This window comes from Sapajus apella, unplaced genomic scaffold, assembly GCF_009761245.1.
Source record: "Sapajus apella isolate SASKATOON/1434 unplaced genomic scaffold, GSC_monkey_1.0 scaffold136, whole genome shotgun sequence".
Taxonomy (NCBI): Eukaryota; Metazoa; Chordata; class Mammalia; order Primates; family Cebidae; genus Sapajus; species Sapajus apella.
In genome coordinates, this window is record NW_022437076.1 from 2,788,437 (window position 1) to 2,803,923 (window position 15,487).

The following is a 15,487-nucleotide window of genomic DNA, read 5'->3' on the forward strand; positions in this document are numbered from 1 at the left end:
CAGGGTGGCCGTAGGCGGTGCTGGGACCCACTGGATCAGGGGTCCTGAAGCCTTCCCAGGTGGGAGACTGGGGCCGGACAGCTCAGTCAGCAGGCAGGTGGGTTCAGCTCACCTGGTGCTTTAGCCTACCAGTGCTTCCTGCCACCGCCCTCCGCCCTGGGAGCTGGGGCGATAGCGGGAGCTGGGGTGATAGTGGGAGCTGCGGCGGTGGTGGCGGGAGCGGGGGTGGTGGTGGGAGCCGGGGTGGTGGCGGGAGCCAGGGAGAGAGGAGTAAGGGGAGTGAGGCCCTGGAGTTGTGCCTGGTGCTCCAGGCCAGTGAGAAAGGGAGAATGGGCACAGGCCTTCATGTGGACCCTCCCTGGGGAAGGATCTGTAACAGTCCCACCTCAGTCTATCTGTGGATAACCCCCAGGGAAGGAGGACACTTGCTGCTGGCTTTGCAGGCAGCTCTGAGTGTGGTATTCACTCACTATACATGGGACAGCGTGTCCTTCTGCCTGCACCTGTTTCCATCAGTGAGAATGCCCGGGTCTCTGCTGACTCAGGAGTCTTAGAGCCAGGCTCTGGGGCTCATGCCTGTGATGCTAGCACTTCAGAAGGCTGAGGCAGGAGGATCACTTGAGCCCAGGCATTGCAGGCCAGCCTAAGCAACATAGCCAGACCCCAGTCTCTACCAAAAAAAATGAAAAATTAGCCAAGCTTGGTGACACAAGCCTGTAGTCCCAGCTGCTTGAGAGGCTGAGTTGGGAGGATGGCTTGACCCCAGGAGGCCGAGACTTTGGTGAGCTGCGGTTGCACCACTGCACTCCAGCCCAGGCAGCAGAGTGAGTCCGGCCTGAAAAAAAAGAGTTCTTAATCTTTTTGGGTCAGAAGCTGAGAAGCACAGACCCACTATCAAGGACAAAAAGCGCTCACCTAATCATTCTAGAGCACATCAACAATTTGCATTCAAGTTGCCGTCAATTTCAGGGAGTCTTTGGAGCCCCAGAAACCCATCCACAAAGCCCTCTAGGATAATGGCTCTCAGGTAGCGGTGTTGTGGTGATTATTTTGCCTATACACCACACATGATAACATGTTGGCTGCATTGGGAGTGGGCAGGACAAGTGCAGGGTGAACAGCTGCTGGCCAGAGCCCATGGAGCCGAGTCAGTCTTGCCTGGGCCACTGGCCTAACCGGTCTTTGTTACAAAGTGGATGCAGGAGAGGGATTTCTCCTTCCCCAGATGCTGCCTGGAGCCTTGGCTGGGTTTCACAGAAGGAGATTAGGGACCTCGAGGCAAAAGGAGACTGAGCGTGATGTCTGGTTCTCTCAGTATTCACTACTTGAGGTGACTGCTCAGGAATGCCTCCTCTCCCCCAGGGAGGACCCCATGCGTGTGGTCAGAGGCTGGCTGGGAAGGTGGGCGAGGCCAGGCCTGGAAGTGCTGGGGCCGCCACTCCCCAGTCCCCTGGCCTGGCTGCCTTTTCGATTGGTGACTGGTCGAGTGGTCGATTGGTCATGGAGGGAAGGTGAGAAATCGAATGACTCATTATCCCTGCCATTAGTCACAGCCTTGAGGCAAGTGACCCCCTGCAGGACTTGTGCCACCTGCTGCTTCTCTCCCCACTCTGAATGAGAAGAGCAACCCCAGGAAGTGATCACCACTTTCCCACAGGCACAGAGAGACTGAGATCCTGTGTATCCCAGGGCCACACAAGACCTCCAGGGACCAGGGGGACTGATCATGGAGAGGAGCATGTGGACACTTAGGCCAAAGATTTCCCCCTGTGAGCTGGGCGCGGTGGCTCAGGCTATAATCCCAGCACTTTGGGAGGCTGAGGTGGGGAGATCACCTGAGGACAGGAGTTCAAGACCAGCCTAGCCAACATGGTGAAACCCCATATCTACTAAAAATATAAAATTAAGGCCAGGTGCAGTAGCTCACGCCTGTAATCCCAGCACTTTGGGAGGCCAAGGCAGATGGATCACGAGGTCAAGAGATCAAGACCATCCTTGCCAACATGGTAAAACTCCGTTTCTACTAAAAAAACAGAAAAATTAGCTGGGCATAGTGGCGTGTGCCTGTAGTCCCAGCTACTCGGGAGGCTGAGGCAGGAGAATTGCTTGAACCCAGGAGGTGGAGGTTGCAGTGAGCTGAGATTGTGCCACTGCACTCCAGCCTGGTGCCTGACGACAGAACAAGACTCTGTCTCAAAAAAAAAAAAAAAAAGAAAAAATTAGCCAGGCGTGGTGACGGGCACCTGTAATCCCAGCTACTCTGGAGGCTGAGGCAGGAGAATCACTTGAACCTGGGAGGTGGAGGTTGCAGTGAACTGAGATCATGCCACTGTACTCCAGACTGGGTGACAAAGCGAGACTCCATCTCAAAACAAAACAAGATTTTCCCCTGTGCCCCATACACTTGACAGGTGTGCGTACACCCATACACACACGATAAGTGCGCATACATTTGTCTGCATGCACATGTGTACACAAATGCACAGATATACTGTGAAGGAAAGGTCATGTCTTGTAAGATAAAACCCTCCAACAGCTGAGCAATGAAGAGCTCTGGCAGGAGGCCGTCAGGAGGAGAAGGGGTCCTGCCTGTTTCCCCAGCCCTGGGATGCTCTTGCTGAGCTGGTAACCCTCCAGATTGGCCCGGGGAAGCTCTCTCCCTTCTTGACTTCAGTCCAAGAGAGGACCAAACAAAACTCCTTCATAGATCGGCAGTGATTGCTGGGCAGTTACTGAATTATTTCCTAACTCTAGGTTTCATATTCTAACAGTACTAGTCAAAATAAACTTGACAGGAGCCAGGCCTGGTGGCTCAGGTGTGTAATTCCAGCACCTTGAGAGGCTGAGACACGCAGATTGCTTGAGTCCAGGAGTTCAGGACCAGGCTGGGCAATAGGGCAAAACCCTGTCTCTAGAAAAAAATATATTAAAAAAATTAGTTGGGCATGGTGGTGCACGCCTGTAGTCTCAGCTACTTGGGAGGCTGAGGTGGGAGAATCACTTGTGCCACAGAGGCTGGGACTGTTATGAGCCAAGATTGTGCCACTGCACTGCAGCGTGGGTGTCAGAGTGGGTCCCTGTCTCAAAAAAAAAAAAACAAAACAAAACTTGACGGACCTCAATTTCCCTGTTTCTTCCTTCCTTCCTTCCTTTTCCTTTCTTTCTTTTTCTTCCTTTTTTTCTTTTTCTTTCTTTCTTTTTCTTTCTTTTCTTTCTCTCTTTCTCTTTTTCTCTTTCTTTCTTTCTTCTTTTTTTTTGAGACAGAATCTTGCTCTGCCAGGCTGGAGTGTAGTGGTGCAATCTCAGCTCACTGCAGCCTCCGCCTCCCAGGTTCAAGTGATTCTCCTGCTTCAGTCTCCCGAGTAGCTGGGATTACAGGTGCCAGCCACCACGCCTGGCTAATTTTTGTATTTTTAGTAGAGATGGGGTTTCACCATGTTGGCCAAGATGGTCTTGATCTCTTGACCTCATGATCCACATGCCTTGGCCTCCCAAAGTGCTGGGATTACAAGTGTGAGCCACTGGACATGGCCACTTTCCCTGTTTCTAAGAGAGGAGTGTCTCCACCCACTTCTGGGGCAGCCTTGGATCCTCTCTCCAGGGCATCGTCTTCCTCTCCCTGTCAGGGATCCTGCAAAAACCCAGCTCTTGGAGGTTCGCTGTAGAATTGTATCTGAACAGACAGGGTGAGGAGGCAGGAACTGACCCAGACGCAGTGCCTCCTGAGAGCCAGACCCCATGTGAGAGAGTTCACATCCTCTGTCTCATGTAACTTCTCACAGTAGCCCTCAGAAGTCTTCCCATTTCGGCTGGGCTCGGTGGCTTACGCCTGTAATCCCAGCACTTTGGGAGGCTGAAGCGGGTGAATCACGTGCAGTCAGGAGTTCAAGACCAACCTGGCCAACATGGTAAAACCCTGTCTCTACAAAAATAAAAAAATTAGCTGGGCATGGTGGTGTGCGGCTGTAACCCCAGCTACTTGGGAGGCTGAGGCAGGAGAATCACTTGAACCCAAGAGGCGGAGGTTGCAGTGAGCTGAGATAGCGCCACTGCACTCCAGCCTGGGTGATGGAGCAAGACTCAGTCTTCATCAAAAAAAAAAAAAGTTGCCGGGCACGGTGGCTCAAGCCTGTCATCCCAGCACTTTGGGAGGCCGAGGCGGGTGGATCATGAGGTCAAGAGATCGAGACCATCCTGGCCAACATGGTGAAACCCCATCTCTACTAATAAAAAATACAAAACATTAGCTGGGCATGGTGGTGCGTGCCTGTAATCCCAGCTACTCAGGAGGTTGAGGCAGGAGAATTGCCTGAACCCAGGAGGCGGAGGTTGCGGTGAGCCGAGATCGCGTCATTGCACTCCAGCCTGGATAACAAGAGTGAAACTCCGTTTCAAAAAAAAAAAAAAGTTTTCCCATTTCACAGACAATAAAACAGTCTCAGAGCAAGTGCCCCTGCCAAGCGCAGACCCCGTTCTGTCTGACTCCGTCTCCGGCACAGCTCATTGTTTTCAGTCCATGTGAAAAAAGCACTCCTTCTCCCACGGTGCCCCTGCCCACAAGCAGACACGCCTGGAGGTGGCAAAAGGGGCTCAGGTCAAGGTTCAGAGCCCTGGGTCCTCGTCCTAGTGGCTCTGCCACTCTGTGCCCATGATGGATTTCTTCTCCTTTTTGGGCCTTTCCCTCCTCACCTGTAAAACTGTTAGCTTGGCCTCAATAATGTAGCAGCCCCTCCTTCTCACACACACTCACTCTCATATTTTGAGAGTCTGTATGGGCCAAGGCAACTCCCCACCATCTCCCTCCAAGCCCTTCTTCCCTGCAGGGTCTGTGGAACACTGGGTCCAGGCAGAGACTAAGTGTAACCCTAAAACATGACTGAAGAGAGGGAAACTTTCCTAGCATGGAAGAGAGAAATCTCTCGCTCTCAGCTGCTGGGCTCATCAGTCCAGCAGCCGCCAGCGGGTCCAATCTCTACAGTGACATCATCAATATTTTATTGATGACGCATCACCCGTACCCTCCAGAAAGGATCCCGAGTCCACAGCTCCCCACATCCCCATCATGTGGGTGCTGTGCTTGTTGCCAGGGCTGGAGCCACTCATGCCGCCCTGAGCGGGGAGCTTTGGGCCTCATGGCCCCAGGGGTGATGTCGCATACGGGACGCCTGTGCATACCAGGCGAGGGAGAAGGACAGCTCGGCATGTCCAAGCTTTCGTCCTGGGCAGGAGCAGGGGCTTGGGGGGAATTTCAGAGGAAGCCAGGATATCTCCCTGGCCTGCCCTTAGTTCTAACATGGGTCAGGGCTTGCCCTTACCCCTTGCCTCACTGCAGGTATGGGGCGGAGGAGCTTTTCTCCCCATCCTTGCCAGGCTCAGATGCTGTTTTCCTTTGTGGCCAGGTGCGGTGGAGGCTTGCCTCTTGCATCAGCTGAGACGCCGTGCCGCTGGCTTCCTGCGCAGTGACAAGATGGCAGCCCTGTTCACCAAGGTGGGGAAGACGTGCCCCGTGGCCGGGGAGATTTGCCATAAAGTACAGGAGCTGCAGCAGCAGGAAGATGGCAGGTGAGCCCCAGCTGCCCCTTCCCTCCTTCCGGCTCTTCCCACGTGGCAAGTGCTGCTTCCCAGGACAGCCTGTCTGGAAGCTGGCTTCCTGGGCCTGTTCCTTGCAGGACCTCTGGATGGAGGATCAGCCTGAGGGTGGGGGTTGCCCCCATGTGGGCACAAGGCTCTATACCCTCCTTCAGCTCCCGCCAGTCAGTTCTCTGTGCTTCTGTCTTGGGGCACCAAGCTCCCCTCCCGATGCCACCATTCTGGGGTTTACCCCTAGACCACTGCAGTCCTGGAGCCCTCCCACCTTTGCAGGAAACCCTCAGGGGTCAGCCAGGAGGCCCTGCAGAGACAGGGCTCAGCCAGTGGGAAGACACTGGCCCTCAGCCCTCAGGCCCTGAAACACATATGGGTACGCACGGCGCTCATCGAGAAAGTTCTGGACAAGGTTGTGCAATACCTGGCGGAAAATTGCAGGTGACTTCCCCGCTCCCCAAACAGCTCCTTCCTTGACCATCTCTGACTGTCCCTCAGCCCTGCCCTCAGGATGCTTGCCCATCCCTGATGGCCTGCAGGCTCTTCCCCATCTCCCCGCCCCTTCCATGCCCCACAATGGACTTACCGTTTCTCTGAGACTGAGATGAATCTGGTCTTTGTGGGGACGTCCCTACCTGGTGAGCCTGACTGCCCTGGGTTGAGTCCTAGAGACCTGGCAGTCACCCTGTCTATCTCCCGGCAGCAAGTACTACGAGAAGGAGGCATTGCTGGCAGACCCTGTGTTCGGCCCGATCCTGGCCTCTCTTCTAGGTGAGCCCGAGAGCACAGGGGCCTGTGCCAGGCCCATGGTGGGGGTTTGGGGCAAAAACTGAGGGAGCACCGTCGGAGCTGGCTGTCCCTGCCCCCACAGTGGGACCCTGTGCCTTGGAATACACGAAGCTCAAGACAGCTGATCACTACTGGACTGACCCCTCTGCTGATGAGCTGGTCCAGAGGCACCGCATCCGGGGTCCACCCACTCGCCAGGACTCCCCTGCAAAGCGCCCAGCCCTAGGGGTAGGTACCCCTTCCCACGCCTTGCACTCATCTGGGCTATGCCCATGGGCCTGTAGGGACAGGAAACCAGCCTCTCTACAGGACAGGCCTTGGAGATGCCCCAAGGTAGTGGCCTCCTCAAAAGAGTCTTCACCCCACAATAAAACAAGAGCAATGCCAGGAGCCCCTGCTGGTCCGTGGCTAGAGAGCAGAGGGGGTCAGAGAGCTAACTGGGAGCAGGAAGGACCCTGGGGTCAGCTGGAGAGGGTCGGCATGGAAGCCTGAGGGTTCTCGAGCCCCAAGGCCCATTTCCCAAGGCTGGAGGCTGAGCCCAGGCCTTCCACACAGATCCGGAAGCGGCACTCAAGTGGCAGTGCGCCAGAGGACAGGCTGGCTGCCTGCGCCCGCGAGTGTGTGGAGTCCCTGCACCAGAACTCCAGGACGCGCCTGCTCTACGGCAAGAACCACGTGCTGGTGCAGCCGGTAGGATGCTCAATCCCAGCACCTCCCTCAGGGTCCCTCTTCCGAAGGCCCCAGAACTAGAGCTCAGTCCCAGCACCCCTGCCCCAGCCTCCCTCTTCCGAAGGCCCCAGAACTAGAGCTCAGTCCCAGCACCCCTGCCCCAGCCTCCCTCTTCCGAAAGTTCCAGAACTAGAGCTCAGTCCCAGCACCCCGACCCAGCTTCCCTCTTCCGAAGGTTCCAGAACTAGAGCTCAGTCCCAGCACCCCTGCCCCAGCCTTCCTCTTCCGAAGGTTCCAGAACTAGAGCTCAGTCCCAGCACCCCTGCCCCAGGCTACCTCTTCCGAAGGTTCGAGAACTAGACAACTGGAGCCTCTAGGCCATGGCTGCTTCTTTCCTGAGGAGCTGGACAAGAGAGAGAGAGAATGGCCCCAGCCTCCCCACTCCCTGCCTCACATGACTTATGCCTGGCCCTGAGGGGCACGGCCAGGAATGGCAGCCAGCAGACGAGGCGAATCCCCAGCTTGGGTATGGCTGGCCTGGAATGAACCTGGCATCCAGGAGGCTGGCAGGAGAGAGCCAGTGGCCCCAGGTTGAGCAAGGGAAGGACGTGCCCAGATCTGCATGGGTCCTGTTTCCCCGTGCTCCTGCCCAGCCTCTAGTCCAGGACCCCATGACTAGCCTAGCTGGGCCTCCCCTCCTCCCAGCAGGAGCTCATTTTTCACAGGCCATCCCTCGGAGCCTCTCGGCCCTTCATCACCTATGTCCTCCGCTGTCTCCCGCTATAGAAGGAGGACATGGAGGCGGTCCCTGGCTACCTCTCCCTGCACCAGTCTGCAGACAGCCTGACTCTGAAGTGGACCCCCAACCAGCTCATGAATGGGACCCTGGGGGACTCCGAGCTGGAAAAGAGGTGGGGGCTTTGGGACCTGCTCCCAGGAGCGAGGGCAGGGAGTGGGCATCCCTCTCAGGCTGAGGGATGGAGAAAGACCCTTGCTCCAGGAGGCCAACCTCACTCTCTGTCTGGATGCCAAGATAGCAGGGAGCAGCTGCCTGTTGTGATTGCCAAGCTCTCTAGGACAGAGCCAAGCTTGGGCATGAAGAGGTGTGTCTGAGCCAAGTTCTCAGTGGCTGAGACCGACAGCTGTCCCTGTGCCAAGCGGGCTGCATGAATCTCGGGGACATGGCTGGCTGGGCCCACTTCTTCCTATCCTCAGGGCAGTTTTATGCAGTGGTAGGACCAGGAGATAAGGAAGGAAGGAAGGGAGGATGGCAGGTCTTTGGACATGGTGACACCAGTCTGGTTCCTTCCTAGCGTTTACTGGGACTATGCCCTGGTGGTGCCCTTCAGCCAGGTCGTGTGCATCCACTGCCACCAGCAAAGTAAGCCTGCCTTGTCCCCGACTCGGGTGGGAAGAGGGGCTGCCTTCTCCCAGCCGCACTGTGCATGGGGCCATTAAAACTTCTTATCCTCCCATCCTGTTCATGGGGCTCCCAGGCCATGCTGTAGCCCAGCCATCTGCCTCCTACCCAGTTTGGGGGCGCTGGCCGGCAGGCTGTGATGACCACCAGAGAGGGCCTCAGCCTCCCTCTCCTGCCTTCACCCCCAGAGAGTGGTGGCACGCTTGTGCTGGTGAGCCAGGATGGCATCCAGAGGCCGCCACTGCACTTCCCACAGGGAGGACACCTGCTGTCCTTTCTGTCCTGTCTGGAGAATGGGCTGCTGCCTCGGGGACAGCTAGAGCCCCCGCTGTGGACCCAGCAGGGGAAGGTAACTCGGTGGGAGGCTTTGGGGGAAGGGCTGTGTGTGGGGTGCTCTGCCCGCCTCCCCTCCTTCGCCATGTGGATTTCTGAGGAACAGCCTGGCGTGGAACCCTGGCTGAAATTCTGCCCTACACAGGCTGACCCCCTCCCCTTCCCTCCACAGGGGAAGGTGTTTCCCAAGCTTCGTAAGCGAAGCAGCCTGCGCTCAGTGGATGTGGAGGAGATGGGCACTGGGCGGGCCACCGACTATGTGTTCCGGATCGTCTACCCTGGCCACAGGCACGAGCACAGTGAGTGTCCCAACTTCATCCTGGGGAGACAGGAAGATGCTCAGGGAGGCAGGGGAGCGCAGCGTCACCCAGGAGTGCAGCAGGCAGGGTCCACTGACCAGGCCCAGCTAACCCAAGAGGCTCCCCGCTTATCTCTTCCCCGGACCTTTGACCCACAGACACTGCCTTTGCAAAGGTGCGTCTCTTCTACCCAGCTGTCCTCCCCACTTCTCCACCCCAGGACTCTTGGCTCAGCAGGCCTAGGTATCACTACTTAGGTATCCTTTCAGACCCTGCCCAGGGCAAAACTCGGGGAGAAACTAGAAGTAGAAGATGGGGAACCTCAGTGCTCCTCGCCTGCTCCCCGACTCCCATGAGACAGCCAGGGATGGGATCAGCACTTCCTTTTGGATGGTGGAAACTGTCCACTGATCCCCTGAAGCCAGAGCCCTCCTAAAACCAGCTGCTGATGAGCGTAGGCTGAAGCAGCAGGTCGCATCGCAGACAGACTGGAGGCTGCCTGGGGACTTTGGGGGCTGGCAGGTATAAAGGTGGCTTGGCCCTGGTGGGTCCTGCCCCGCCCTGGACACACACCCCTGGGCCCAGGGAGTCTGTCTATCTGCGTATCTACCAACACCAAAATTCCCTTTCTGGTCAGAGTGCTGCTGCTACCTGTAGGTTTCTCTGGGCCAGACTTGCTTTTCTTACAGATGAACGTCAGGGAATTTGCCAGCCCAGTGTTTACTGTCAGCCAGACCACCCGCTCCCTGAATTTCCTAACTTGTGCCGAAAAGTTGTCAACAAGTTGTCTCTGTATTAGGGACCACACTGCACACTCAGCCACCGCGCAGCCAGCTCTGCCAGGCTCCAAGGCTCATGGCAGGGATTCCCTCCCCCAAGACACACCTGGCAGGGGATGCATCTTTGAGGCTTAATCTCAGGCTGGTGTTCGGTTTAGCCTCTCCCATCTCTGCCTCCCCCCTTCAGTCTTTGGTATTTTCTGATTCTGGTCACTTCAAGGACCACTTCCCTAAGGGCAAGCCAGGGCACCAAGAAGCAGAGGCCATCAAGCGACTCAGGCTCCTTGAGGACAGCCCTGAGAAAACCCTTTCCTTTTCCTGGGAGGGGAAAAGGTGGAATTTAGAGTCTGAAGAAAGGGATTTGGAGCAATCTTCAGATTTGGTCCAGCCTGACAGAAGCTAAAGAACGTCAGGACCCATTTGCCCGCTGTCATGCCCAGCCTTTGCTAGGGCCAACCACCTCCCAAGCTGCCAGCCTGTCCCAGACAGCCCCCATCTTTCACATCCCCATCCGTTCTCTCTCTTCCGTTCTTCTAGAGAGGTGCCTCCGAAGAGTGGGGCTCTGCAGCTGCCCCAGCCCCTCCCCTCCTTCCACATTCTCCCAAGAAAATCACCCAAAGAGCTGTCTGGTCCCCTCCCTTCCCCTCTTCTGCACCCTGCAGATTCAAGACGACCCGGCCTCCACTCCACTCACCTTCAGGAGGGAGCCCTCCTGCCCAGGGATGAGGGTCCTCATGCCTCTGCCTCTCGCTATTCTCTTTGAGCAGTCACTATTAACTACCACCACCTAGCGGCCAGCCGCGCGGCCTCGGTGGACGATGATGAGGAAGAGGAGGATAAACTGCACGCGATGCTCTCAATGATCTGCTCGCGGAACCTCACAGCTCCCAATCCGATGAAAGGTTTTTATCCCTCCCCCTCCCTGACCCACCTCGTCCCCCGCCCTCCCTCCCGGGCCCACCTGCCACCCACCGCAGGGGCTCGAACGGCAGTGTTGGCATTAGGGGACTTACACCTAGGGCACTTCCTTTCCAGCAGGTGGCAGATCAGGGAGGGCCGGGAGAAGAAGGGCTGGCCCAGGGCAGGTGGCTTCAGGCTTCGAGGAGGATGTGCTCATAGGAAGGTCTCATTAGCTCATTGCCCCCTGGGAATCCTGAATGGCTCTTGGAGCCTATTCCTGCTCTGGGGGTCAGACCGGCAAATGCAACAGAGGCCCCTTCTTTTCTCTCTGCTGATTGGGAAGACCAGCCTCTGGGCCTGGCACTTCTGACTCCTGACTTAACAGAAACAGGACGGAGGCATCGGGTCCTTCCTGGGGCAGGGGCAGGTCGTGTGGACAGTGAGGGCTGCCATGGGACGAGCCCCAGGGCTCAGTTTCCCCAGGAGGCCTGCGGCCCCCAGCAGGCATGAAATCTAGAAGTAGCTGCAGCACGATGTCCGGGAAGGAGCCAGGCTCAGGGCCTGGTGACATGAATTGCCGCCCAGCTCTGCCCCGTTCCCTGTATGGTTTCTAGCAAGTTTCTTGCTCTGCCAGAGCTCCTCCTCCTCGCCTGGGCCAGGGATATAAGACAGATGTGTTCCCGCCCCCATGAACCTCAGGGTCCACGAATGGAGAGTCCCCTTTGTTGGAGGTGACAGTGCAGTGCCCTCGGACCCCCGGGGTTCCTCTGCCCACCACCCATCTTTCCTAGCACAGAGCTGGCTTGGTAGGGAGGGAGCCCCACTCTTCAGCAAGCAGTCAGCTGGGTAACCTGTGAGGGCTGGGCTAGGTGCTCAAGGAAGGGTTGGCTAGGAAGAGGCTGAAGCCAGTTCTCCCAGAGATGGGGGAGCTTTCCCATTCCCACCCACTCCCATGCCACAAAATCAGTTGCTTCTCCCTTTCCCCAACCTGCAGAGGATGTCCTCAGAATATGCCACACTCCCTGATGCTTCCACAGAGTTCTGCCAGGAAGCCCAGCACTAATGAGTCTCCGGGCAGGCAGGGCGACCCGGTCTGTGCTTAGAACACACCCAGCACACCCTCCGCACAAGCCTGCCGGCTGCCTGCCCTCACACCCGCTCCCTCCCCATCCTTCCAGTATGAGCCTGTAGGCCAGGCCAGGCCTGGGCAGGGGCATCCCACGTCTATGTTTATCGCTCTTGCCAGTCGGTTCCTTGCAAAGCTGGACCTGGGGGTGTTGTTTATTTCCAGTTAACTGACCGAGCAGAGTGGGGAGGCTGAGGTCTGAGGAGATCCAAGGAGCCACTTCTTATCCCACGAACTGGCAGTCAGGCTCGAGGCTGGAGGGGCCTACCAGAGCCCTTGGCAGACTTGGTGATAGAAAGCCTGTCCCTGACTAGTCTTGGGACTGAGGCCTCTGGGATCAGAGAAACTTCCAGGCTCACTTCCAACAGTCCAGAAGCCTCCAGGCTTATCCGTGCATCCCCTCAAGGAACTCGGGCTAGGCCAACCAGTGTGCAGCTTCTGGGCCCCTAATACTCGGGAAAGGAGAGGCAAAGAGCAGAATCAGCAGGTGTGGGGAGCAGGCCAGGGAGCAGGCCCATCTCCACTCAGTCCATAATGACAACACTGTTGAGTCCGTTCTGCCAGCTGGGGCTTTCCAGGCCTGCAACATGCTTGACTTGTGCATGTGAATCAGTGGCGGGGTGTCCAGACTTCCTCTCCCTCTTCCTCTCCCCTTCCTCTTCCTGCTGCCTCTCCACAGAGCAGAGATGCTATTCACTCTAATTCTGCTCCAGGCCAGGCACCTTTCACTCGGAATCTTAGGGGCTGTGGGGTTCGCCCACCCTGATTTCTTGCTTTACACTTTCCTCATGCTCAGAGGAGAGAGTCAGAGTCAACGCTGACCCAGCAGAGCCCCCATCCAGCCTGCACCCTCTCCCAGTCGCTCAGTAGCTCCAGCTGCTGCGCTGGGCTTTCACACAGTGTTCAAACGCTGGCGGCTTCAGCTCCTTCCTGGAGAATTAAGGTGAAGAGCATTGACCCAGGACTTGCCTTGGCTGGGCCTGCCTTCTGGGCATGAGCTGCTTTCCTTTTTGCCCACCCACCCTCACCCCTGTTGCCCTCCCTGCCTGCCCGCCTGTTGCCTGCTGCCTGCCTGGCTGGGCCTCTTCCTACCCTGGCTCCTCCCAGGACTGCCCTCCTGTCTTCTGCCTGCTGAGGGCTGAGCTGGGCTCCCGCCTCACCCCACCTGCACTCACCCCTCCCCTCCTTCCAGAGTCTCAGGCATGGCTTGCAACTCCCTCAATCCCAGAGCCGCAGCCCCTCCTCACTAAATGTGTTCCCTTAATTTGCCTCTTGGCGGAGCTGAAGGGCCAGATACCTGCAAAGATCCCAGCCGCAGGTCTGGGAAGAGAGCCGCAGCCCAGGCAGGGCACCCGCTGAGGGGACTGGAAGGGGCTCAGGCCAGCCCTCCAGCCAGAGCTGGAGTCTGGCTGCCACCAAAGCCAGGCCCACGCCTACTCCAGGCCACGGAGGGAGCTAGCCGAGAAAACCGCTGCTGGCAGGACTCTGCTCAGCACACACGGCTCTCCCTCCCCATCCATCCGACTCTTCTCCACTCTCTCCCTCCCTCCTGGCATCAGCTTTGAGTCCTTCCACTTCCTCTCTCACTTTGCCCATCTCTGTGGCTCACTGGGCCTGCCAGCTTCCCCTTCAGCAGTGCCCTGCCCCGCTTGGGCCCTGGAAGCTCTCAAGGGTCTTGGGTTCTGATTCAGGCCGCCAGGGCTGGCTGAGCAGGCGTCTGCTGGCAGTGTAGCTGTGTCCAAGGAGTCATCTTCTGAGGCTGTACCAAGGTCCCTTCTTCTTTGACTGGGACATTGGACGGTGGCCTCTGTGCCCAGCCCCACCCCATCCCCCAGTGGCCTAACAGCCCCAAAATCGTGCGTGTCCTCCCAGCTCCCACTGTGTTTTCGGGAGGCCACCATACTAAGCGCTCTCAGGCTAGGCAGGGGCGGAGCAGAACTCAGAGAGGGCCCGTGTGAGCTGGCAGCCATCTGCCTGGGGTGCCTGGCCTGGACACGGGGCACTGTTCATCCGTAGCCACTGGCCACCAGATGTAGACTCCCTCAGAAGAGCCAGGCCTACAGAGTAGGCTGCTCCGAGATTCCTTGGGGGCTTTGGACAGTGGGGACTCCCCTGGAGGGGAGGGTTCAGAGTTTGAAGCATTCTAAACACCTCCTTGGGCATCTCAGAGTTTGCCAAGAGGACCAGGCTGAATCCTTGAAGGCTGAGCTAGCTGGTGGCATTTTAGGGAGCTCAGGTCTTTCTCGTTCCTTCTCTTTCTTTCCCTTCCCTCTAGAAAAGCAAGTGTTTGCTGGTTGCAAGATATAGGTAGCCACGGTCATCCAAGACTCAGTCCAAGTGTCTCAGCACACACAGAAAGACGCCTCGCCACCCTCCCCAGGCTTTCTGGAGGCTAGGCAGCGTCAGGCGCCCTCTCCCTGCCATTTCCATCTCTGGGCTCTGGACCAGGCAGGCCCCACCTCTGTGATTTTCCACCAGTGGGTGACTTCATGCTGCAGCTCTGGGCACAGAGGTGGGCATGCTGCAGGGGGCTTGGGAGAGAAGGCCTCTCGGGCCCTGACCTTGGCACCCTTCCTGCCCTCAGATGCTGGTGACATGATCGAGATGCAGGGCTTTGGGCCCAGCCCGCCAGCCTGGCACCTGGCGGCCCTGTGCAGCCAGGGCTCCCCCTGCTTCTCCTGCTTCTCCAGCAGCTCCCCGTACGCCACCCCCAGCCGCTGCAGCTGCGTCCCTGACCGGTGAGTGGGGGGGCTTGGCCCCAGCTTCCTGTCAGCACACCCAGCCACCTGTGTGTTCATCCGTCCTAGGGCCGTGTCACTTGCACGACAGGATGGCCTCTAGAGTTGGGCAGAGCTGGGTTCAGATTTCACTTTTGCGAGTGACTGAATTACTGTGAGCCTCTATGCTTCTGAGCCTCGGTTTCCTCATCTGAAAAATGGGGATGATACCCCTTGCTGCCTAAGGTGGCACAGAAGGAGGTAGAGCCCATGTGTACACCCAGCGTTGAGACTGGCACGGCATCGCTGCTCAGTACTCGTGAGCTCCCCTTCCCAGTGTGCACATAGACGTGAGAACACTCAGCAGCCGTCTGCCTGTGCCAGGGCAGCGAGGGAGTGGCTTTCATGGGAGGTGTTCTCTTTTACCCGTTACTTCGTCTTTTATGTATTAATCCTGAGGACCCTCTGGTGCTTCTCACCATTTTTCACATGAGAAAACGAAGATTCACACAGGTGAAGTTTGTTGACCAAGATCCCTGGGTGGGTGGTGCCAGGTGGGGGCCCCACCGCTGCTCTCCCCTGGGTGGCAGGCAGGGACCCCGCTGAGGCTGCTGTGCTGCGGCTTCTCCTCCCGGCACCTTCCCCCATGGCTTACCTAACCCCTAGGCCAGACGTTCTCCCTTCTCTTCTCCCACCAGAGGGCCGTGGCCTCTCCCCGCTGAGCCCAGTTGTTCCCACAGGTTGCCCCTTAGGCTGCTGTGTGAAAGCATGAAGCGGCAGATCGTGTCCCGGGCCTTCTACGGCTGTGAGTGTGGGGGGAGAGCCAGGCTGTGAATGTGGGGGTTGAGTGTGGGGGGAGAGCCGGGCTGTGA

General features: G+C 57.6%; 1 protein-coding gene across 2 annotated transcripts in view; it reads left to right on the forward strand.

Annotated features, from left to right (window-relative positions):
• The window catches only part of SGSM2 (small G protein signaling modulator 2), a 46,380-nt gene that overhangs the window by 20,742 nt on the left and 10,151 nt on the right, over positions 1-15,487 (forward strand). Inside the window, exons 3-14 of one of the 2 annotated variants that reach the window (XM_032263416.1) lie at positions 5,400-5,562; positions 5,863-6,024; positions 6,287-6,354; positions 6,455-6,600; positions 6,928-7,062; positions 7,828-7,952; positions 8,355-8,422; positions 8,650-8,810; positions 8,967-9,093; positions 10,640-10,774; positions 14,483-14,636; positions 15,356-15,420. In XM_032263416.1, coding sequence (XP_032119307.1) covers positions 5,400-5,562; positions 5,863-6,024; positions 6,287-6,354; positions 6,455-6,600; positions 6,928-7,062; positions 7,828-7,952; positions 8,355-8,422; positions 8,650-8,810; positions 8,967-9,093; positions 10,640-10,774; positions 14,483-14,636; positions 15,356-15,420 — 1,509 coding nt within the window. The remainder of the gene's footprint in view (positions 1-5,399; positions 5,563-5,862; positions 6,025-6,286; positions 6,355-6,454; positions 6,601-6,927; positions 7,063-7,827; positions 7,953-8,354; positions 8,423-8,649; positions 8,811-8,966; positions 9,094-10,639; positions 10,775-14,482; positions 14,637-15,355; positions 15,421-15,487) is intronic. The other variant, XM_032263417.1, reaches the window with a different exon arrangement.